Source organism: Lagenorhynchus albirostris, chromosome 11 (assembly GCF_949774975.1).
Source record: "Lagenorhynchus albirostris chromosome 11, mLagAlb1.1, whole genome shotgun sequence".
Classification (NCBI taxonomy): domain Eukaryota; kingdom Metazoa; phylum Chordata; class Mammalia; order Artiodactyla; family Delphinidae; genus Lagenorhynchus; species Lagenorhynchus albirostris.
In genome coordinates, this window is record NC_083105.1 from 12,117,838 (window position 1) to 12,141,786 (window position 23,949).

Sequence of the window (23,949 nt, forward strand, 5' to 3'; positions counted from 1 at the left end):
ACGAGTTATCTTTGTTATCCCTGGAATGGACTTTATTTTATTTATTTATTTATTTTGCAGTACGCGGGCCTCTCACTGTTGTGGCCTCTCCCGTTGCGGAGCACAGGCTCCGGAAGCGCAGGCTCAGCAGCCATGGCTCACGGGCCCAGCCGCCCCGCGGCATGTGGGATCTTCCCGGACCAGGGCACGAACCTGCGTCCCCTGCATCGGCAGGCGGACTCTCAACCACTGAGCCACCAGGGAAGCCCTGGACTTTATTTTCTGTCCAGTTTTTTGCAAATGTACTTTCAGGGCTTTTACTTATTTTGATTGGGATCCATGGGCAATAGCAAATGCATTTTCTGTCATACTCATTTGGTTTGGTGGCAAAGAAATGATGGCTACTTTTCTTTCCTTGGGGAGATTTCAAATGGAGGACATAGTGAGGGTGTTCAAGTTCTAGCTCAGTGATTTCAAGCTTAAAAAAAAAGGTGGCGGGCTTCCCTGGTGGCACAGTGGTTGAGGGCCCGCCTGCCGATGCAGGGGACACGGGTTCGTGCCCCGGTCCGGGAAGATCCCACATGCCGCGGAGTGGCTGGGCCCGTGAGCCATGGCCATTGAGCCTGCGCGTCCGGAGCCTGTGCTCCGCAACGGGAGAGGCCACAACAGTGAGAGGCCCACGTACTGAAAAAAAAAAAAAAGGTGGCAACCTCTAGTGAGTAATACCTTTTGAATTATGACCCAGTACACACACACACACACACACACACACACACACAAATACTTACCCTTACTACGTTCTCAGCGCTGTGATATTTTCCATTCTCTTCCATTCCACTAAAAAAAAAACAAACTGTTGATTATGACCAACAGTTGATTGACCAAAATTGATTTTCTGAGCCCACTAATGGATTGCAGACTGTAGTTTTGAAAAACAAAATTCTAATAGTTGTCGTCCTTAAAAATGCCACCTTAAAGAAAACCCATACATAACCTTTAGTCGTCACTTCACCATTCCCCTGACGCCAGCCCTGAGCAACCTCTAATCTACTGTCCAGCTCTGTGGATTTGCCTATTCTGGACATTTCATAAAAACAGAATCATACAATATCTGGTCTTTTGTGACTGGCTTTTTTCACTTGGCATAATGTTTTCAAGGTTCATCCCTGCTGTAGCGTGTGTCAGTACTTTATTTCTTTTTTTGGTGGACCATAGCCCATTGTATGGATTTAGGAGTATTTCTATGTGCGCTTACTGTCTACCTCTGTAATTCATCTCCTCCCCCGTCTTACCACCAGCTTCAGCCTCACTGGGTGTTCTTTCCATTTTGAACTCCTTGAGCTTGATCTCAGCTTCAGGTCCGTGGAATTGCTGTCTTCTCTACCTTAGATCTGCAGTGCTCTTGACCCAGATATTCACCTTCTCATTCAGGTCACAGGGACAAAGTTTACCCCTCAGAGAAGCTTCCCTGACCACACCAATCTAAAGTTATCCACATACATACCCTGACCATTCAGTCTTATCTTCAGCTCTCTTATCATTATCTGAAATTATCTAGTGTGTGTACTTTATTGTCTGTCTCTCCCACTAAAATGTAAGTTCTGTGTAAGCTGTGACTTTGCTTAGAGCAGAGCCTGGCATGTAGGAGGAGATCAATAAGTATTTGTTGGATGAATAAATGAAAATTATTCTCAGTTTAATGTGAAGCTTTTCAAAGGTTTTAAGCAGGGAGCAACATGACCTATTGTACATTTTTTAAAACAACATTGTGGTTGCTGTAAAGAAGGAATTTTTAGAGCTGCCCCCTCCCCCCTCCCCCCTGCAAAAGGCAACCTTAGAACTGGCTAGGCAACAGCTTTATCATTTGCTGTGTTTACTATCAGTTCCAGCTAGTACTTAATTGTTGAATGAGAAATTTTATCCCACTGCCCTCTCCCAGTTGGAGACTGGATTAAAATAATAGGTTCAGAAGTAAAATGTTCATACCTCTCTTATGTCTTACAATCCATAGCAGTTTTTTTTACTGGTCCTTTTTTTAACTAAAAATGCTTCTGCTTTGCTTTCAAATTACAAAAAGTATGAAATCGCTTTCTTTTCTTCCTACTAGGTTATCTAGAACCCCACTTTCAGCCTTTATGCAAGATTTATTCACATGGTTGCGTCTCTTCAGTATCTGTCATCGGGTCACCCATCAGTGGTTCAGGTCCTTCTGTGGTGTTGCCTTACACCCTCTAGTGGATGAAGGGCTAGTAGATGCTGCAGCATCAGCACTTTTCTCAAACCATTAATCAGCTTCAGACTTAGTGTTGCATTTTAGGTCATTCCATCCTGTAGATAGTTCAGAAGCTTTTCCCTCCTAGGAAAGACCATTTTATTTATTTTGCTGCTTACAGCCATGTACCTAAATAACATGCTTATCCTGTTATTTCTTGATTTATCAATTTGAGGCTCTATCCTTTGGCTTCCTACTGTTAAGAGATGAGAAGGAAGGAATGTCTATAAAATTGCTAATTTTTCACTGATTTAACCAAGAAATGGTTAAATCAATGTGCATTACTGATTTATGTTTACATAATATCTACATTATTATGACTGAATATAGAGGAACTATAATATTATGATTACATTCCCTTATATACTTTTTTGTTTCCCCTGGAGTTATTTAAATATATACATACATATATATAGAAAATATATATATTTAATAATTACTTTTTAAAAAGCACTATTGAGATATAATATCCATACCATAAAATTCACTCAGTGTAAGAGTACTTATTCAGGGATTTTATTAAATTTATAGAGTTGTGTCACCATCACCACAGTCCAGTTTTAGAACATTTTTGTCATCCCCCTAAGTTCTCGTGAATTCTCTTGCAGTCAGTCCTTGCACCCACCCCAGCCCCAGACAGCCACTGATCTGCTTCCTGACTCTATAAAATTATCTTCTCTGGACATTTCATGTAAATAGAATCAAATATGTGTGTATGACTTCTTTCATTTTTCATAATGTTTTTGAGGTTCATCCATGTTGTAGTATGTATCACCATATCATTACTTTAAATTGCTGAATAGTATTCTGTTGCCTGGATGTACCACATTTTGTTAATCCATTTACCAGTTGATAGATACTTGTATTATTTCCAGTTTGGCTATTATGAGTAATGCTGTTATGAGCACTCACAAGTCTTTGTATGGATATGTTTTCATTTCTCTTGGGTAGATTTCTAGGAGCAGAATTGCTGGGTTTTATGGTAAATTTATGCTTAACTTTTTTTGGGGGGGGGTCACTGAACAGTTGCAATGGAAGTTATTTTTGAAAACTACTCAAGTAAACCATTATCCTTCTATTGCAAATCAAAATAATACCTAGAAAATTAAAGGATTAAATCCAATTTGAAAGGAAAATAAACTATAGGTTATTATTTGACTAAATCTTATAAAAATTTCAGTGTAAAAATGTGATAGAAGAAATTATAAAAAGTATTATGCTTAACTTTTTAAGAAACTGCCAAACTGTTTTCCAGAGTGGCTTGGTTTTATCCACCTCTTCGATTATACTGAGTATATATTGGTATTTCATTGTGGTTTTAATTTGCATTTCCCTAATGGTTAACAATGTGGAGCACCTTTTCACGTGCTTATTAGCTGGTCATCTGTCTTCTTTGTTGAGATGTCTGTTCAAGTCTTTTGCCCACTTTTTATTTGGTTTTATTTAGTTACACAAATATTTGGTTCGTTTGTCGTCTTATTATTGAATTGTAAGAGGTCTTTATATATTCTGGATACAAGTTCTTTGTCATATTTACAATTTGCAAATATTTTTTCTCAGTTATGCAATTTTGTAAGACATATCTTCCCCCAATAAAACAAAACAAAACTGTTTTCATCCTTATGTGCTAAGTTTGGATAAACTCCGCATAACTATCATATGAAAGAGACTGTGAAAACAGGCATTTGATTATCTCTTTTCAGACCTGGTGATTGCACCAAGGAAGATTGGCAGGTTTATAGTGGCTTTGTGTTTGGCTGACACAGCCTTTTCCACATCCTTAGTGGCAGGCATGTTTGGGCAAGAAAACCCTTAAGGTAGTGAAGGGAAATTATGCTGCTTTCTGCATGTCCTAAGGGATGTGATATGGTAAGGGATCAGCCAGGTTCATTGGCTTTCATGGAAATTCCTCTGTCGGTGTGCGCACGTGCGCGCACACACACACACACACACACACACACACACACACACACACACACACACACACACACACACACACACACACACACACACACACACACACACACACACACACACACACACACCCGACTTTTGGTTTAAATATCAGCTCTGCCATTGCAGGCTATATGACTTTGGGAAGTTTTTCCTTGAGCCTTCTTTGCACTTCAATTTCTATAAAATAGGAATAGTATCTACTCTGAAAGGTTGTTGTAGGATTAGAGATAACATGTAAATTTCTTGGCATGTATTAGGGTCAGTAAATCACTTTTCTTGTTTATTTTATCGGAAAGAGGCCTTAGGAAAGCTTTATAAGGAAATGATTAGTTCTCACAGTCTCTGATTTAAGTCTGTTTTCTTATTTATTTATTTTATTTATTTATTTTTGGCTGCGTTTGGTCTTTGTTGCTGCACGTGGGCTTTCTCTAGTTGTGGCGAGCAGGGGCTACTCTTCCTTGCGGTGTGTGGGCTTCTCATTGTGGTGGCTTCTCTTGTTGTAGAGCATGGGCTCTAGGTGCGCAGGCTTCAGTAGTTGTGGCACACGGGCTCAGTAGTTGTGGCTCGCGGGCTTTAGAGCGCAGGCTCAGTAGTTGTGGCGCACAGGCTTAGTTGCTCCGTGGCATGTGGGATCTTCCCGGACCAGGTCTCAAACCCGTGTCCCCTGCATTGGCAGGTGGATTCTTAACCACTGCGCCACCAGGGAAGCCCCTCATTTTCTTTTTGATTCTTAGTTATTCACCATGTGAAATGAGTTATATGTATAGATTTGAAATTTCTAGCGAAGGAATGTAGCTTGGCCATATTTCCAAGAAAAATATGTCTGTGTGAGGGAAATGACATCTGTGTAAGTTTATTTACCTAATTCATTACGGGTCTTGGCAGCATAAATATAAAGAGGGAGTTATTTTTGAGACTTCTATGACTTGAACAGAATCTGGTTCAAACTGAACCAGACACTCAAGGCTCTCTGCAGCCATCTTGTTCACTATCACCCTACCCACATGTTTCTTCTGCTGTGTGTGTCTCCTCAGAGTCCTTCAGCTACCTCCAGCAGAGGCTGGATATTGATTTCTTCCTAGTGCCTTGTGCTTGAAATGTTCCTCCTTTTTCCAGCAGAGTCCTAAATATCCTTCAAGATCCCTGGCCACAGCTTAACCTGTTTTATGAAATCTTTCCTAATTGCCTCTAATCATTTGAACTCAGTTAACACATCTACATGAACATTTCCATAAGGTTCTGATCAAGGGAGTTAGGGAAGTATTATGAAGATTGTGAGCAAATTATTTAACTTCTCTAAGGCTCAGTTTTCTCATCTGTGAAAGTGAGGCTAATAGTGCCTACTTCTGTAAGGTGGTTGTAAGGATTAAATTTTAAAAAACTTCCTAGGTCAGCAGTGTCTTATTGGTTGATGTTTACTAACCTCTACCTTTAACTTCCCATGTAGTCTAGAAGAGCTCTTCTCATCTCTGGGCCCAACTTTCTTCTTTTTCCTTTAAGGGCTCTTCTGCCTATGTTGGGTTTGATTTTGTGGTTCTTGAGAGTGTCACGCTTCATTGTGGAAACTGTGGGAGCTTTTATCACTTAACGTCCCACCTCAATCTACAGGGTTGCGGTGGCTCTGTGGATAGCTGAGTGACTTGAGTCAGAAGAATGGACAGTGTGGCTGTCTTTCCTCTTCTTCCCTCTTCGGTACCTAGTTTCTTGGCACATCCTGTCTTTTATGCCAGAGTTTGACTTCTTCCCCCAGCTTTGCCTCTTTTTGCTCAGTTTGGGGTTGCTGTGATTTTAGGCTGTTAGAACAGTTTGTAGTCCACTGTTGACCCAATTGCTTATTAAGTATTTTGTAAATGGATGGATCATAACTTCACTGCTTGACTTTCTAGTAGATTGACCTAATACTATGTATACAGGCTGTTGATTTGTATTGTAATGAGAGCTCTAATGTGCCCATCAAAAACAATTATATGACTAAAGATTATTAATCACTGGGACTGTTTATAAAAGGAAAATTAGAGAATTTCCTTTATTAGCAATTTTCAAAATTAGGAAATTCACCTGTCTAGAATTACTTAGGGCGGCCAAGTAGTTAGTAGGATCTCCTTGCTCTGGTGGTTAGTACCACCAAGCAACAGATAGTCTTCCCACAGCCAGCCCTAGCTACCATTTGGTGAGTTACTTTAAGAAGCTTGATAGCTTGATATGTCTCCTCAACCCATTGTTCTTTAACAGACAACAACCATGGCAGTGATTTAGAATGAAACCAACTAGTCAAGTATAAGGTAAGGCAAAATGCTTTGTAGTTGGTGGACAATATAGTTGTGAGTTTCAGTTATAGATCAAATATTTTTATATTTTTAGTAGCATTAGCTGTATACCATTATACTGAGCTGATTTAAGGTTGACTTAGAGAGGCAGGGGAATACAACAGATGACTTACGGTCTTATGTTAGAAACTTTGGTGCCACCAGAAAATAATTTCAGCAAGTTCTGTATAATCATGCATTTAAAGGCACAACTCTGATTTCCCTGGGTCTCAGACTCTGCTTAGCTTTTATCTGCTGAAAACACTTTAGTGGTTACTCCAGGCCTTCCATGATCTGGCACCAGTCTTTTTCCTTTTGCATTGTGTTAAGGTAGTCTGTGTTTTAGCCACATTATGGGGTAGGATAATGTAGCTTTGAAATTAAATACAGGTTTTAATTCTAAGTTTTTTTTACTTATGGTGTTCTCTCTGTTTATACAGTTCATCCTTTAAATCCTACTTCAGGTGTTCCCCCCTCCATGAAGTGTTGCCTGATGCAATTATTTGGGTACAGACCCTTAATTAATGACCAACGAACCCCCAAGGCACATTTTTCCTACTTTGTAATAGCACTTTACCACTGCCTGTTATGTTATGGTGAACAGGTTGGATGACCCACACAGTCCTGTGAGAACAAGGACACTGTCCTACCTCTTGATATTCTTGAATCCTTTTACAAAATAAATGCCCAGTAAGAATTTGGTAAAGGGACAAATTAAAATAAACTCATCTTCAGCCTTATTGAAATAGAGAGACTACTGTATTGTGATTTTTTTTCCTGTGGACAAAGGAAAAAAAACTTTGTTCAGAATTTAACTAGGTTTTTTGCCTTTGCCTTGCCAAAGCAATATGAAAAATTAATACTTAAGAAGCTAGATATCTGATCCTCAGCAGGAGAGTGCCTCTTACAAGTTTAATGGGTTTGGTCAAGTGGATATTAAATGTAAATCTGTCATTTTATGGAGCCATAGAAGGCTCTTAAAACACTCAATAAATACCCTTATTGAATTAGTAGAGCATTTCAACAGGGGACTGCCTGTGTATCTCCTGTTATTAGTATCTTTCATTGTTCCTTTAGAGTGCCTTCAGCCTGTGCTCGCACAGCTTTGTGCTGTCATGTGGCTCATAGAATCATCTAAGGTAAAGATGCTTCTAGCTCCTTAATTCTATTATTTTGTTATGTTACAGGGAACCCATTTGTTAATTCTGGCAGGTGGGTCTTAATTTCACAGTAACAAATGGGAGGTCCCCATAAAAAGAGAGCTAACATGTATTGAATACTGACTCATTAGGTGCCAGGCCCTGTATAAAGCATTGAGCAAGTATTCAGTATTATTTTGTTTCATCCCATTTGCAGGTGAGGAAACCCAGGCTCAAAGAGATTTAAGCCATCGCCCATGGCTATGTAGCTGTTAATTAGGGAATTTTTAAATGTGTTAGATTTCAAAGTTTATGATATTTCCACTCTGCATCATGTCTTTTACTTATTTACTTTTATTTGAATGTTTTTTTTTTTACATTTTACTTGCACGTTTGATTTTTCTTTGGTCGGCAGCAAATGTTAATTCCCTACTTGCTCCCCTCCCTGCCCTTTAGTGAGGGGATGATAATTCTGTATTATGTTTCTGTAGTCCTCTAGTTTACACATCGCTTCATATCTATTCTTGTTTGGTCTTGGTGAATGGCGGTCTGCATGCAGGGGGGCAGGGTTTTCATCGCCACTGGCAGCTGAGGAAATTAAGATTTCCAGTTTTGTGACAGATTTGCCAAAGGTGGTAATAATAAGTGGCGCCAAAATTAGCTTTTGTTGTTGTTGTTGTTAGCTTTTGTTTTGAAGAGGAACACTGATCTACAGACTAAATTTTTTAGCAGCAAATTCTCTTCTTCAGACAAACTACATGGACACAATATATAAAAATGTAAGTGGAGTGGTCCTAGTAGAAAAGATGTGGAAGGCCTGGGGCCCCACCCTCTGGGTTTCCTGTGCCCATGAGGCCTCTCAGCTGACCGGAGCACAATTTGAAAACCACTGGGGAATGAGCAAAGAACTCTGGTGCCAGACAGATCTGGATTCAATCTGTAGTTTGGGCTCTTAGGTTTGGTTCTTCATTTGTAAAATGGGTATGCTTTTCACAGGATTGCTGATAAATATTAACTAAAAAACAGACCAAGCCTAGCACAGTGCCCTTGGCTTCTGTAGAGGAGAGATCAAGTTGACAGGCAGCATAGGTTTGGCCACTTGCCCTGTGTGGTCCTCCTGCTAAACCTGGGGTGGTGGGAGGGAGCTCGCTGCTGAGGCTGGGCCTCCATAGGACTTATTACCCAGAACTTTGTACTTGACCGAAGGCTCAGACATCACATTTATCAATAGTTTAGAACAGGGATGGGCAAACATTTTCTGTAAAGGATCAGAGAGTAAATATTCCAAGCTTTGGGGCCATCTAGTCTCTGCTGCAGCTACTCAGTTCTGTTGCTGCAGCACAGATGCAACCGTAGACAATATGGAAATGACTGAGCATGGTTGTGTTCTAATAAAACTTTATTTGTGGGCACTGAATTTTGAATTTCATATAATTTTCATATATCACAAAATATGCTTTTGATTTCTTCAACCACTAAAAATGTAAAAACTTGTCTGAGCTCTTGGACTGTACGTGGGTTGTACGTAAACAAGTGACAGGCTGGATTTGGCCGGTGGGCCAAAGTTTGCTCACGCCCAGTTTAGACGTTGCTTGTTGGTAATCAATGCAGGTTTTTTTTTTTTAAATAAATTTATTTGTTTATTTTTGGCTGTGTGGGGTCTTTGTTGCTGCATGTGGGCTTTCTCTAGTTGCGGCGAGCGGGGGCTACTCTTTGTTGTGGTGCGCGGGCTTCTCTTGTTGCAGAGCACAGGCTTTAGGAGCATGGGCTTCAGTAGTTGCGGCACAGGCTCAGTAGTTGTGGCTCGCGGGCTATAGAGCACAGGCTCAGTAGTTGTAGCCCACGAGCTTAGTTGCTCTGCGGCCTGTGGGATCTTCCGGGACCAGGGCTCGAACCCGTGTTCCCTGCATTGGCAGGCAGATTCTTAACCACTGCGCCACCAGGGAAGCCTTCAATGCAGTTTTTGATCCTGTGAATTTAACTTAAAGTGATTGCTATTAAAGAAGTATTGATAGGGATTCCCTGGCGGTTCAGTGGTTAGGACTCTGTGCTTTTCACTGCCAAGGGTGCGGGTTCAGTCCCTAGTCTAGGAGCTACGATCCTACGAGCCGCATGGCGCAGTCAAAAAAAAAAAAAAAGAAGTATTCATATTAGGAAAGGCTTAATTTTCACAATAAAAAAAGGTAGAATGTTTTCATCCCGTACCTTTCAGGAATCATTACATGTTCATTAGTTTCTTTACCCTCTATGAAGTGGTTAAAATGCAGTTATACTTGTCTTGGTGATGACTAAATGAATAAAGTTTCTAAATAAAGATGAAATAGTATAGTGGAAAGATCAGGAGTCATGAGGGAGTCAGGAAACTTGGCTTTGTCACTAATTTTGTGTCTTTATATATGTTACTTTACCTTTTGGGCCCTTCAGTTTCCTCATGGAAGTGAGGAAGCTGGCGATGATAGTATTAGAGACCTTTGCCAGCTCTAAAATTCTCTCATTCTACTTTTAGTTGTCTGTGATGGTGCTGTTGAACAATTTTCATCTATAGAAACTCTTAAGTACTTCATCAGTTAGTGTATTTCCAGAAATACCAACAGGGTTTCACAGTGTATTAGAGACTATTTACAACCGCAGTTTATTCCCACTGCTCGTGCTAGCCGTCTCTAGCAATTGTGCTTTAAATGCCACATACCATTACAGTGAATGCCATGCTGCAACAGTTAACCTGTTTGGAGATGAGCTGCAGATACAAAGAGAAGGGGACTAGGAAAATTGGAAGAAGAAAAGACCTATCCTGACTACATATGGGCTTAGGCTATGTCGGTTTTTGTCAACAGGGGGCACCCAGAGCAAAGCAGGTGCTCTGTGACACACTGTACACTGCCCTTCTTCCCAGACAGGCACAGGGCAGCGAGCAGTGGATTCACACTGGTCTCCGTCCTGCACATTGCTTGATCCATGTCCACATTCGAAGACATTTTCTCCCATGCTGAAGTCAGATATTCTAAATGCAGTCCTAATAATTGTTATTTGCTTCTCTCTACAGTGGAAACCCAGTTCCCTCGCTGTCTTGGAGTGAATGATCCCAGGTTATAAAGTCTGGGCTTTTGCGTGAATGTGCAGTGTTAGGCTCTTATATAATTCAGTATCCAGTGAGCTCGTATTCCGGAAATATTGCTCTGAAAGAGCACTTAATATCTGTGTAACGTAAGAAGAGTTTGTACTTATTGCCTATTGCAGTGGTCCTCGAAGTGTGGTTCTCGGACCAGCAGCATCAGCATCACCTGGGAACTTATGCAAATTCATGGTATCCCCCTCCTCCCAGACCTACTGAATCAGAAACTCTGGGACTGGGGCCCAGCCACCTGTCTCAGCATGCTCTCCAGGTGATTCTGATGCACATTCAAGCTGAGGACCACTGCCAGAGAGGTGTACTGAAGATCAGGTGCCAGGCACTTTGCTAGGATGTTCATCTTCATTTTCCAGATGACACCACCAAGCCTAAAAGGTTCAGTGACTGCAAAGTCAGACTTCTAACAAGTGGTAGAGGAGGGATTTGAGTCCTGGTCTTTCTGACTCCAGATCTATGCTACAGTGGCTGCTAAAAAAATGTGAAGAGGTTCTGTATTGTTTAAATTCATATTTTTAAGTCATCTTTTTCTCAGAATTAATATACATTTATCAAAGAAAATATAGAAAATACAGCAGGCCAAAAGAATAAAAATTGCCTTAATATATTAACTTTATCTTAACTTTTTGTTTATTGTTCTAATTTTGTTTCTATGCAGCTCTTTTTGCATATACACACATTATAAAATGCCTTACAAAATCTCATCATATGGTACAGACTTTTGTAGTATGCTTGCAGCTCCTTCCTACTCCATTGTAAATATCTTTTCATGTCATTAAATATTTCTGTAGTGTTGTTTTACATGGCTGCCTAGTATTCCGTTTTATGGTTCCATCATAATTTTTTCTAAACTCTGTCTTAAGTTGTTTTGATTCTGTGATAGGCTTTTTATTTATTTATTTATTTATTTATTTATTTATTTATTTATTTATTCGCGGTACGCGGGCCTCTCACTGCTGTGGCCTCTCCCGTTGCAGAGCACAGGCTCCGGACGCGCAGGCTCAGCGGTCATGGCTCACAGGGCCCAGCCGCTCCGCGGCACGTGGGACCCTCCCGGACCGGGGCACAAACCCGCGTCCCCTGCATCGGCAGGCGGACTCTCAACCACTGTGCCACCAGGGAAGCCCTGTGATAGGCTTTTAGGAGGAGTAGGATACTGAGTGCTGTGCTACTCTGGGTAAACAGTTTATTTACACTGAGTGGCTTAAAGTATTATAATTAAGGTGATAAATACAGATTAAGGTTGAGGAGGGAAAATGGAACTGGAGAGGCAATAATAAGCCTAATGCTTAGGTTAAATTGAGCCCAGAAATAGGAAAACAAATTGAAGTAAAAAACACAGAAGTATTAGGAATGGACTAGGGATCTGTGAGTGAGATGAGTTAAAACAAATAGTCAGAAAAATGTTTGTGAACCATTTGATGGTGCCAGTGGCCTGCTTTTGTTACTGCCTTTTTTGACATAGAAGCTGATCTGCTGGATGACAGCTTGAAAAAACTGGGCATAAGGCTTTTATAAATAACGGTTATTATTTATTGAGTGCCTTCTGTGTGCCAGGCACCATATTAATCATTTATATAGACTTTACCATTTAATTTTTATAATAACAATGTGCATTCGATGCATTAGGTGGTGTTTTCCCCATTTTACAGAAGTGGAACCTGAGATTGAGACTTAAAGTAACTTTTTCAGATGCTTCAGTTGGAACTCAGATTTGATCTAACGCCCAAACCTGTGCTTTTATAGTATCATTTATCTTCATTCTTTTTTCATGGCATGGCAAGTCATCAACCCGTGCTGGGGGCTGGGGGGTAGTTTCACTATCTCTTCAGGGACAGAGGGAAACTAGATGTGGAAGGAAGGACACTAAAGTCATAACAGAGCAGGAGTAGACTTGAAGATCCAGCAAAGCTACCACCTGCCCAGTTATCTCAGGGAAGGTGTAACCCTGCGCCGGATACTGCAGCTGAGCAGGGACGGGACTAGTGAAATGAGCTGTTGGGAGGAAGGAGCAGCAGTGGTCAGGAGAGTCAGAGCTCCCTCATTAAATGTCCCTTCCTACAGGAGGTCATAATTCCTTTGCGGCATCTTTTAACAGCTTTAATGAGATATAATTAGATACTCTACCATTCACTCATTTAAAGTACACAATTCAGAGCCCTTTTTAGTGTATTCACAGAGTCTTCCTCACTCCAAAAAGAAACCGTGTACCTCTTAGTCATCATTGCCTGGTCCCCCTGTCTCCCTTGCCCCCCAAACTCTAGGCAACCACTAGTCTGCTTCCTGTCTCTACAGATTTTCCTGTCTAGGATATTTTCTATAAATTGACTCAATATAATAAAGTCCTTTGTTTCCAGCTCCTTTCACTTAGCATGATGCTTCCAAGGTTTCTCCATGTTGTAGCATACATCAGTACTTCATTCTTTTTTGTTACTAAATAATATTCCATCGTGTGGACACACCACTTCTTATTTATGTTTTTATGTTGGGAAGAGAAAGGTAAAGGGAATGAGACAAGGAAGAATTCTTCTTCTTAATTTAAAATGGATGGAAAAGGCAATACCATGAAAAGCAGACCTCTCAGGCCCTCTTGAGGAATTGTAACCAAAGGCAAAGGTAAACAGGACACTTGGCATCTGCTGCTTCAGGAGCTATTTGTAGCCCAGCGGCAGCTCTTCTGACCCGGACATGTGCAGCATTCAGGGAGCTCATTGTGTAAATCTTGTGTGTTGGCCGGTGTCATTGCCCCCTACAATATCTCGTGTGGAAACGGAGAGGCCTTTGCTGATCTAATCTGGATACATTTCCCTTGGTTACTGCAGCTCTGGGTCCCCAGAGAGTCCTCTCTAAAGAGCTGCCGGTTTGTTGAGTGCTGGCAGATGCAAGATTATTTCTGACTGTACGATTTGTTCGGTGGAGATTACACCCATCTTTCAGGTCCTGATCCATTGGCCAGAAATAGCAGCTGTCATTCCCATAGTTTTTGGAATGAATGCTTACCCTAAGGCCCCCTGTACGTCCTTCTCAGTCTAGTGTTTGGAGGGCCCTTTTAGCAAGCAAGCCGTGTGCCCTTCCCAGGTGCCAGGTAACTACTGTTGTCCTGTTGTTTTCTTTCCTGGTTTACCATCCAAGAAACAGAGTCCTGACCGTCGTAAAATGAATGGTCTGGGCCAGGACTGTAAGTTCCAAAACTTTTTATTTTGGATTTCAGAAAAGTTGTGGCTGACTTTTTACTGTCTGAACTTTCAGGATAGTTTAGAGAGTGACTTGTAATCACTTGTCTTAATACCCTGGCTCTTCTGTGGCATGTCTGCCCTAATGCAGAAATAAGAACCCAGGGTAGGGATCACCAGCTTGGCCCTTAGGTCCTTTGAATGTCAGAACGGGATTTCATCACATTGTCCTGGTGCTGCAGATGGAGAAACTGAGTCCCAGAGAGGTGAGATGACTTTCCCAAGGCTTATATTCTCAGAGCTCTTGCCAGTGCAGAGCTGCGTCTGTGATATGAGCCTTCACTCTCAGCTCAGTGCTTTTCCCCAGGGCCGTGTGCTCTCCTGACTAGGGCGGGGCCCAGTCCTGCTCCAGTGCACCAGTCGTGCAGGCTTTAAGGTATGTGCGAGAGTTTCGCAGGTGGGGACTGTGATGGTGAAAATCTGTAGGAGAGAGCAAGAGCACTGGTTAATGAGTTTGGGGGCCACTGATCCAAGGAGCCCAGCCCTTCCGGCCTTCCACTGTACACGCTGTCCAGTGAGTATACGTGTTTTTGATTACGCGGTTGTAATTCCTGAGAGCCCTATGTCTCTGCTAAAAACTGTCTCTGCTGCTGCACTAACCCAGCAACCAGTCATCTTGTAGTGCCTGCCTGAATTGTTGGCTTGTGACTGCCAGCTCCTTTTCTGGAATGACTTTTGCCTGGCATCACATGAAGAGAGAAGACCAAAACCCTTCTCCGCTGTCCTTCCCACTCCCCCCTCATCTCCCTCTTGGTGTGGAAGGGACCTCGCTTCCCAGCACCCCCTGCCCGGGACCCTGATAGAGCCAGTCAGCGGGACCCCAACTGCTGGGACCAGAAGTGAGAGCAGCCCCTTCACGGTTGAATGCAGAAGCTGAGTAGATGGTCCATGCTGAGACCCCCTTCAGAACTTTCCCTTCTTCCCCATCACTTCCTCTCCGTCACGTCCTCCCTCAGCACCGTGAGCTGCTCCACAGGAGAGGTTGTGTCCTGCAGTCTCTCCCCTTCATCTGGCACACTGCTCAGCAGATAGAAAATAATCTCTGGCATCCGCACGCTGTTGACCGCCCTCTGACGGATGGGTGAGGTGCAGGAATGCTAATACAGCTGACAGCTGGCAGCGTTATTTCTCTATAGAAGTTGTTTCCTAGTCCTCAGTAATAAGTTATAGCGACAGCTACTATTTATTGAATGCTTACTGTGCTCATTACTCACGTACGCACACACCCTCAATTCCTCGCTGTTCTCAACAACTCTCCCTGTAAGAAGATGGCAGAAGCCATATTTGACAGATGCAGAAACTGAGCTTTGGAGAGGTCTAGGTGACAGAGCTAGAAAGTGTGGAACAGATATTGAAACCTAGGCCTGTCTGACACTGAAGCCTATGTTTTTAATAACCACGTAAAGCCTCCCTGAGTAGTTAATTTGCTGAACATTCCTGCGAAAGAGAGCTGAGTCACTTGTGCTCCCTGGGTTTTATAAATGAGACGTCTGTGTAGCAAAGGGCATTCTTAGCACAGTTTAGATTAGATTTGGCTTTGGGATTACAGAGCAGGAACAAAGGGGAGACTTAAGGAGCCTCTGCCACTTCCTGAAGCTGGTTTGCTTTGGCCCAATGTTGAGGAATCCTTGCTCTTTGAGTCCACAGTGGTTTCAGGTCATTCCTAGCCTGCGCAGTTCCTGAGAGATGGGGCTGCCCCGCAGCTCCAGATTGTTTGGGGTGGACCTAGTCCTGGTTCCACCTCGTTCCCCTAACTGGGGCCACAGTAAGGTGGGCTCCAGTTGGTCCCTGGACTGACTTGGTTTCTTAAAGGTCCTCCTGTTTTAGTCATTCAGTAGGAGGCTTTCTCTTCAGTTTTACCTTAGTCCTGTGATGACCATCTCCCCCCCGCCCCGCCCACCGTCAGTTACTGGGAATTGAGGATTTAGCTGTGGTTGTACCTAAGCACAAAGGGAATGCAGGTTTTGGCAGCTCTTAGTGATCAGTCCTGTGGAGTCCCGTAGCATATTGGGGTTGAGGGGCTGCCTCTCATTCTCTGCTCAGAACTTAAACGTTTTGTTTATATCCTTGAAATGGGAGAGAGAAACTTCTGAGGAGTAAAGAGTTGTCAGGGATAATAAGATTTTGAGGAGACAGCCCTTCCTGCATTCTCCCTTGGGGGAAGAATGCAGCCAGGACTGAAGGGCATTGCCTCAACCAATTCAGTTAAGTGGCCCCGTCCTGGCTTAATAACTCAGGCCGACTTCCCAGTGGATTCGGCAAGGTATTAGGTTTCTCTCTCCCCAGACCCTCCCTTCTCTCTGCTCTGCACACGTGTGCTAACACAACTACAGAGGGGTTGCCTCTTGCAATAAGATATCCTTTTTACAAAGGAGGGGGCTCCTCTTAAAGAGGAAGGAGAGGAATTCGGAGGAGGGAATTTGATGGTCAGAGTTTAAGTAGCAAGGAGCAGGCTGTGTTCTCTGTAAGGGCAGGCGCAGGAGGGAGGGTAGCTGGGTGATTAAGGGCACCTAGAGCATGAGCATTCGGCACTGTGGAAATCATACACCATCTTTCTGCATTTGTTCATCCAGATTGTATCACTAAGAATCTGGTCATTAAAGAACAAGAACCCTCTTGTTCTTGAAGGTCAGGGGTCCCAGTCTTCCGAGTGTGGTGGTCAACTGTTCAGAAATCCTTCACAGTTTTAGTTGAAAACCTGAGCAGATGCTCCTGCTGTTGTTTACCCTTGGGGATCGGGTGACATTCTTCTCCCTTTTCCTCTTCCCCACCCCTCTGGGAACCGACCAATCACGCCAGGGAATGGATTTCAGTGCCTCTCTGGCCTCCTCCCAGAAGGAGTGTGCCCAACCGCAGCTCTCTGGAGCCTTAGCCAGCGGAGTGTTTAACTCCTGGGTGTCTGAATTGCAGTGAGCTCCTGACATTGCAGTTAGCTTGTTCTGTTCGCCTTGACTCTGAGCCCATCTAATGTTAAGTTAGCTTGCCCCGTCCCCAAGGGAAGGCTCCTGATGAGGCAAGGTGCAATGCACTGAGCTTGAAGAAGCTGGTTTTTTAAGCCCTAATTCTGCCAGTAACCAGCAGCATGACCTTGGGAAAGTTACTTTCCCTACTTGGAATTGATCCCTTTTCTGCTAAGTTAGAAGGAAAGGAGAGGGACAGAACGAACATTTATGACATAGCTGTCTGTATCAGCCACCGGTCTTTACGTACAGCTAGCCTGAGGTCTGGGGGAAAGCATTTAACCCTGTGTTGCGTACCTATTCTGAAGCAGTTTGCTTTTTACAGTTTGCCCTCTGCAGGGCAAATGCTAATGCTGTTCACCCAATTTTATAGATGAGAAGAGTGAAGGCTAGAAAGGCTGTCCAACTTGCCTAAGGTCAAATAGCTAGGAAGGCCCATCTGGCTCTAATGCCCAGGCTTTCTTCCATTCTACTGGCTTGGCTAGAAAGGCCCTAAAAGTCCTTCCAGCATTTTCATTCTAATACTCTGAAAGTTTTAACTCCTTAATTAGCTTCTAGCTCTGCCCTACAGAAGGACTACTGTCTCACTTTTCGCAGCCCTGTTACTAGAGCAGGTGAATGACTTAGACATTCCTGCCATCTCTTGAAAGCAGCAAAAGAAGATGGTGCAGCCATCAGTTTTCTCTTTGCATCATAGGAAAGTTCTCATCCTTTAGAGCCAGCATCCCCCTTTCCTCATACGGGTGCAGGTATTTCCTTTTCTCTTTGCCTTGTGTTTGTGATTGTCAGGTGAGTATCTCTAGTTTAAGGGAGGGGTGGAATTTTGAGGAGATTTTTAAAAATCTCTTTTATTCAAAGCTTTTCTATGAGCTAGAGACCACAATATTGGGTTTACCCCTACTTGGAATTGCTGTGATATCTATACCCCCTGTCAGAAGCTCCCTCTTTCTGAGAGCTTGGTTATTCACTATAGTATCTTATAAATTATCCTAGCTATCTGGTTTAGGGGCGTCTTGCCCCGTGGAACACTTTGTGTTTCTCTTCTGCAATTTTACTTTTGAATTCATAGAGGAAATAGCTTTCTTTAGGTGCCTTCCTATCGATATTGTATTGCTACCAATTTACAATAAATTATAGTAGTAGCCCTAAAATGTCAGATTTGTGAAGGAGTCTTTTTGTTGTGAGCTAAGAAAAATGACAATAAGCAAATCTATTAACAATTGTAAATTATTAAGCCAGGCACTGACCTGTGTGTTTTTATGTACATTATTTCTAACTTTCATGATAAACTTGCTTTTATAGATGAAGAAACAGTTAAGAGAGGCTAAAGTACTTGCTCAAGGTCACAGCTAGTGAGTGTTTTGGCACTGCGGTTACAGGTCTGTTTTCACTTCCAAACCTGAGTTCTTTGTTCAGTACCATGCTGCTTCTGGAAAATGGTCTTGAGAGTTCACTTCAATCATCCACACCCATGCCTCAGCTCTGATCGCCCCAGAAAATCCATATGCCTTCTTTTAAAAAGGGAAATACCATTTTATATGGTAAATTTCACAGTTGGAAAAAAATTTAAGGGAAGTATTTTCTGGTCTTTGCCAACTTTTATTATCAGGTAACTTTTACTAGAGTTTAGTTTGAATTATTTTTGCTGAAATTTAAATCCATCCCTTCTTGTTATAAGTGAAAATGCTAAATTAGTGGCTGCTTGTCATCAGATTCCAGAGAGTTAAGGGTTTCACTGTGGTTTGGGGTGGGCAGGAAGAGGTAGACCTCAGAGGATGAGCTATATATAAGTAGATGGAGGAAAGCAGATAAAATTTTCTTGGGGTAGGGAACTGTTATCATCTGCTTCTTCATTTGGTACATGCTGTGTTTACCGTCTCCTTGAGCACCTGAGGATGATGTTGAGAATCCAGTGGGAGGTGGGTTGGTGTTACTTAATGGCCTTTTGCTTCTCGCTCACTCTTTTCATGAATTGCTTGTGATTCCATTCTACCACAGTGATACTGGGCTTTCCTGATTGTGTGCAATGAGAGATTCACATAAGAGAAGTAAACTCACTACATCATCTCCACCATCCAGATCAACTTAACAAGTATTTCAACAATGTTTACTTGTGTGCCTATTATATACCAATCGCTTGGCATGACACTGATTATTCTGAGATAAATAAGACATGGCCATTGCCCTTTAGGAGCTCATAATGGAGTGGAATTTGCAGTCTCATTTAGGAAACAAGACCTACAAACACAGAATTAATAACAAAAGCAGTATATGCTTAAGAACATTAAAAAAATAAGTGAGCTAGGGACAGCAAATTTTACTGGGGTTCCGAGCTGAAAGGGGTTAGGATTTTGCCAGAGCAGTAAAGACAAGGTTCATTTACAGTTTCAACCAGGTATTCAGCAGGGCAGGGCGGGGGTGAGATGAGGTTTGGGTGTTGCCACTGCTAGTGACAGGAAACAGTGAAAATGTTTCACTGAATAAGGATAGGGTAAGTACCCCTCTAGAATTGTTGATGGAGTTGTAGCCAGAGACTGGGGAAGGAAGGTTCCACAGTTAGCATTTTAAGTGGGGAGTGTAAAGGTGCGAGCAGCTAATGTAAAACAACAACAACAGTTTAATCCCTGAGGAAATCACATTTTTAGGAAAAAATTTTTTTAATCTCTTGTATTTATCTTTTGGTTCCCTGGTTAACACCCCACCGCACCCCTGCCTTAGCTTTTGAGTATGGTATTCTCTATACTAGAAGTCCCTTGACATTTATTCTTGTTGGGGTTTTAAAAGATGGAAGACTTCAAGCTAAGTCATACACAGACAAAGACATCAGTGGGCCCATTTGCCGTGTGCGTGGCTCACTGTGGCAGTATCTTTGATGATTGCTGAATATTTATTTATGAGGTTCCTTCCTCAAAGCCCACCCAATGAAGAACTCCTCTTTTCTCTTTTTTAGATTCCTGAAACTTACCTAAAACTCTCAGGCAGGAGAAGGTTTAGGGAAAGGAGTTTCTTTCCTTCTCCCTTCCCCCCACTCCATAGTAGCTCAATTTAAGTACCCTGTGGAGATACAGATAAATGTGAGGAACTTCAGGATGAAAAGAACATTAGAGACCAGAGAAGTCAGGGGAGGTCATATCGGGCTTAAAGTGGAAACTATGTTACAACCTAAGCAAGGAGCAACTGATAGCTCTATAAATAGGATTTTATCTCCTCTTAGGACATTTTTGGCATGGTTGTAGCTTCCCATGTGGGGGACTATTATATTTACTAAAAATAAACTGTCTTTCAGAAGCGATTAGAGTAAGTCCCACTAAACTCATTTATGTTATTAAAAATGTAGTCATAGCCTGAAAAGAAGTTTATAGAGTTTGGTACATACTAACTTTTGGGAGAACTTGGATTTTGAAGCCATCAGTTAGATCTGGGACACAATGGTCTGGTCCAGTCTAGTGTGGGTTAGATAGATTGCCTTCTCAGAAGGTAATGTTATTTCCTTTTTCTTCTGCTGGTTCAGAAGACCCGCAACCCCTAGTTATACATTCAGACTCATAAATGGGCATAAACAGGTGATAAGTGTATCATCTAGGAGAGGTAGAATAGTTCTAATTCTTCAGAAATCTTACTGCTTAATTACATCTGCTTGGATATGGCCATTCACAGCAGAAGGGTGTGTAAATCGGCCATACCTTGGTATCCCTTCTGGGGAACAAAAACCTTCAAGCTGTCTGAGTTTGTTTCTCACACTCTTGTTATCCTGATTGTAGCCCTTTAAATTGTGCAGCAAATTCTTGGCATGTATCTGCCTGTCAGCTAATCTCTGACACCCCTGGATAGCTTATTTTCTTCCTATGAGTATATTTGAAATTAGTAAGAAGCATCTATTAATTTTAGTATCCTGTTAGAAGACTAGGAAAAACTGAAATTCAACAAATAGTAAAATTGCTTAAAGCATATTTCTCCAAGTTATTTGACCATGGAATGCTTTTCAGAATCTAATGAATTGAACAACAGAGCACAGTGTGACTCATGTACGATGTGTTTGTGGGTTAAAGTAGTCACCAGAAATGGATTCATAGTTGAGTTAATGCCTTCAAAAGTGAAATCATTTGCTTTTTTTGACTTCAAAACCAATTTTGGAGAAGTTAAATCATTTTTAAGTGCAAAATGAAAGTGATTAAGCTATTTTTGTTTTAAATATACTGCCTATACCTTAGTGCACAGGTTAAAAATCTTCCTGCTTGGAGGACCCCACGTATTATCCTTATTTCTCAAAGACAGCATCTCACTCTTAAATGACGCTTTGTTGCATACTCAGTAGAAACTGTATACATGTGTTTAGTATTTTTCTTTTGAATGAATAAACTGAATAGAAATATTGCTAACATCAATTTGTAAATGGTTGGACCACCTATTGACAGCCCGTGAAATGCTAAAAACATGGTTATATATTTCAGATACATCATATTCACTAATTGCTTTAAACCCTTTACTACTGTTCTTTTTCCCCCCTTATAGCCACTCAACTCCTTTCTTTTCCCCAGAAGGAAACTGAAGTTCCTGATGTAGTATTTTTTGGTAGATAACGAGATAAGAAAGTTGGTGAAAGAGGTTTGACAAGTTCATGGAATTCCTTGAGCCCCAGACCCAAAATCTGGCTAATTGGTTTCACCTAATTTTTCTTTTGTGCCTCACACTTACCAATCAGCTGTTATAGTGGTAATTGTAATGGTAATGATAGTGTATCATGCTCTGTTTACAGAATAGCTAACATACTCTATTGTATTGGGGTCTGAAGACATCCCTGTGTCATTACTTCCATTTTACAGATGATGAAAATGAGAGTTTATATATATGACTTTTTTCATTACTAAAATTCAGGAATCGTTAAGTTGAAACTTTATTTCTGTCATGTTGGTGTGGAATGGTCAGGGATAGCAGATTCGGGGGATAGACTAGCTGACTTTTTGGCCTAGGCTTCCAGCCTAGACATTTCAGGATTCTTTGACAGTCTCTGTCTTAGTCATGAGGGCTGTACACTATTTGTGTGTATAGAGCTTTCTGTGACATTGAATTTTGATTTGTAAAGTTACAGTAAAATAATTGACTCTTGAAAGTATCACTTAGGATTAAATTCACTACATGTAGCAGAATCCATCCCCCCTCCCCTCCCCTTGCCTCAGAGTGGCTTAAACAAGGCCTCGTCTTTCATGGAAATGAAGTCTGGAAGTAGGCAGCCCAGGGCTGATGCAGTGCTCAGTGGTTATCAAGGATCCAGCATCCTTACTGCTCTTTGCTTCTCTGTGTGTAGGATGTGGCCCAGATGGTTGCTACAGCTCCAGCCATTATTTCCGCATTTGCACAGAGTGGTTTGGAGGAGGAAAAGAGGTCCCCTCCCCTACTTAGGAAGACTTCCAGGAAGTCCCACATAACATTTCTACTAATGTCTCATTGGCCAGAACTTAACGTATGGCCACATCTAGCTGCAATGGAGGTTGGGAGATAAAGTCCTTTCTTGGAGGGTGTGTATATTAATGTCCTAGAATGAAAACTGGGGTTTTGTTACTAAGGAAGAAGAAAGGATACTGAGAAACCACTAGCATTGTCAACCTCAGGGACCATCAGAATGACCTGACCTTGCCTCCCACATGGTGCAGAAGACCATTTGTAGCTTCTTTGGGAGCTTTTCAACCAATCTTTGCTGTATTATACAATAAAATGATTTTTTCTTGATGTATACACCTTTATGCAAACACCTCTTTTTTGGGGCGGGGGAGCGCCTCGCAGCTTGCGGGATGTTAATTCCCCTACCAAGGATCGAACCTGCACCCTTGGCAGTGAAAGCCTGGAGTCCTAACCATTGGACTGCCGGGGAATCCCCCAAACACTTTTTTAAACAGTTAATACAAGATAATAAGGATCATTGCAATTTCCTTTTAAGATCAACTTGGAGTTTTTCAAAATCAGTTTATTGGGATTTCAAATAGCATACAGTGAGCTTTTTAGTAAGAATAAAATATGTGTTAAATATTTAGGTGTCTAGTCATTGGTGAAGGAAAAAGTGTAATTTTTCCTTTGGATTTTTGAAGCCTGGTTAAGCTATTAGGTTATATGTTTCTTGGGTATAGGGAACTTGCTTTTTTTTTTAATTTAAGGTTTTATAGGTTTTTATTGGATAAATAGTACATTTACGTGATTCACTATTCAAAAGGTACCAAATGGTCATGTAGTGAACAGTTGCTCCCCAATTCCTGTCTTGAGTCCCCCAGTGTCTTTACCCTAGAAGCAATGGGTGCTTTCCTTTTTGTGTATAATTCCTCATTAAAAAAAAAAAAATTCAATGGCACTGTGCTATACATTGTTCTGAACCTTCCTTTTATCACTTGAAGAGCTTCCTCTTCCCCTCTCCACCCCCCAAGGCTATATGGTGCTCCATTGTCTGGATGAACTGTAATTCATTAACAGAAGAACCTTGTCTTATTCTCCTGTCTGTACTTGCTCTGCAAGCAGCATTCGTTCATATTGGTTAAACTGAACTCTTGGATTGAATTTGACTATGCAGAATATTTTAGGAATGAGTTATTTTTAGTGATCAAGTATTCCAACTAGCTGAGAGGATTTTCCCTTCTTTAAGCATCAAGATGTTTAAGATTTATTTATTTTGGAAGTAAGTCCTTCTAAAATGTGTTATTTAACTATACAGTTTATTTTCTTCTTACCAGTTATACTTTTCTTACTGGTTTAACACAGTTGTCAACATCAATTATTGTTTAGGACTAAAAAGGAGTGATTATTTCAGGAGCTTTTCCTGGTTTTGCCTTACAGAATGACCCCATTTTGATATCTTTCTGCTTTTTGATAACTTATCTGCTTCTTAGATTTTTTTTCTCTTGGTCTCTCTTGCATCTGATGCGGCTGCCTCTCACATAATATTCCTCTTTCCTCTGGTACTTATTCCCTACTGCTTTCTAGTTCCCTTTCCT

At 41.6% G+C, this 23,949-nt stretch overlaps 1 protein-coding gene across 21 annotated transcripts in view; it reads left to right on the forward strand.

Annotated features, from left to right (window-relative positions):
- RBFOX2 (RNA binding fox-1 homolog 2) overlaps positions 1-23,949 on the forward strand; it is a 261,344-nt gene that overhangs the window by 82,668 nt on the left and 154,727 nt on the right. Inside the window, exon 1 of one of the 21 annotated variants that reach the window (XM_060164670.1) lies at positions 14,370-14,526. The exons of the other annotated variants lie outside the window; for them this stretch is intronic. Coding sequence (XP_060020653.1) covers positions 14,422-14,526 — 105 coding nt within the window. The 5' untranslated portion in view covers positions 14,370-14,421. Of the gene's footprint in view, positions 1-14,369; positions 14,527-23,949 lie in introns of those variants that run through there. 21 annotated transcript variants of the gene reach the window in all.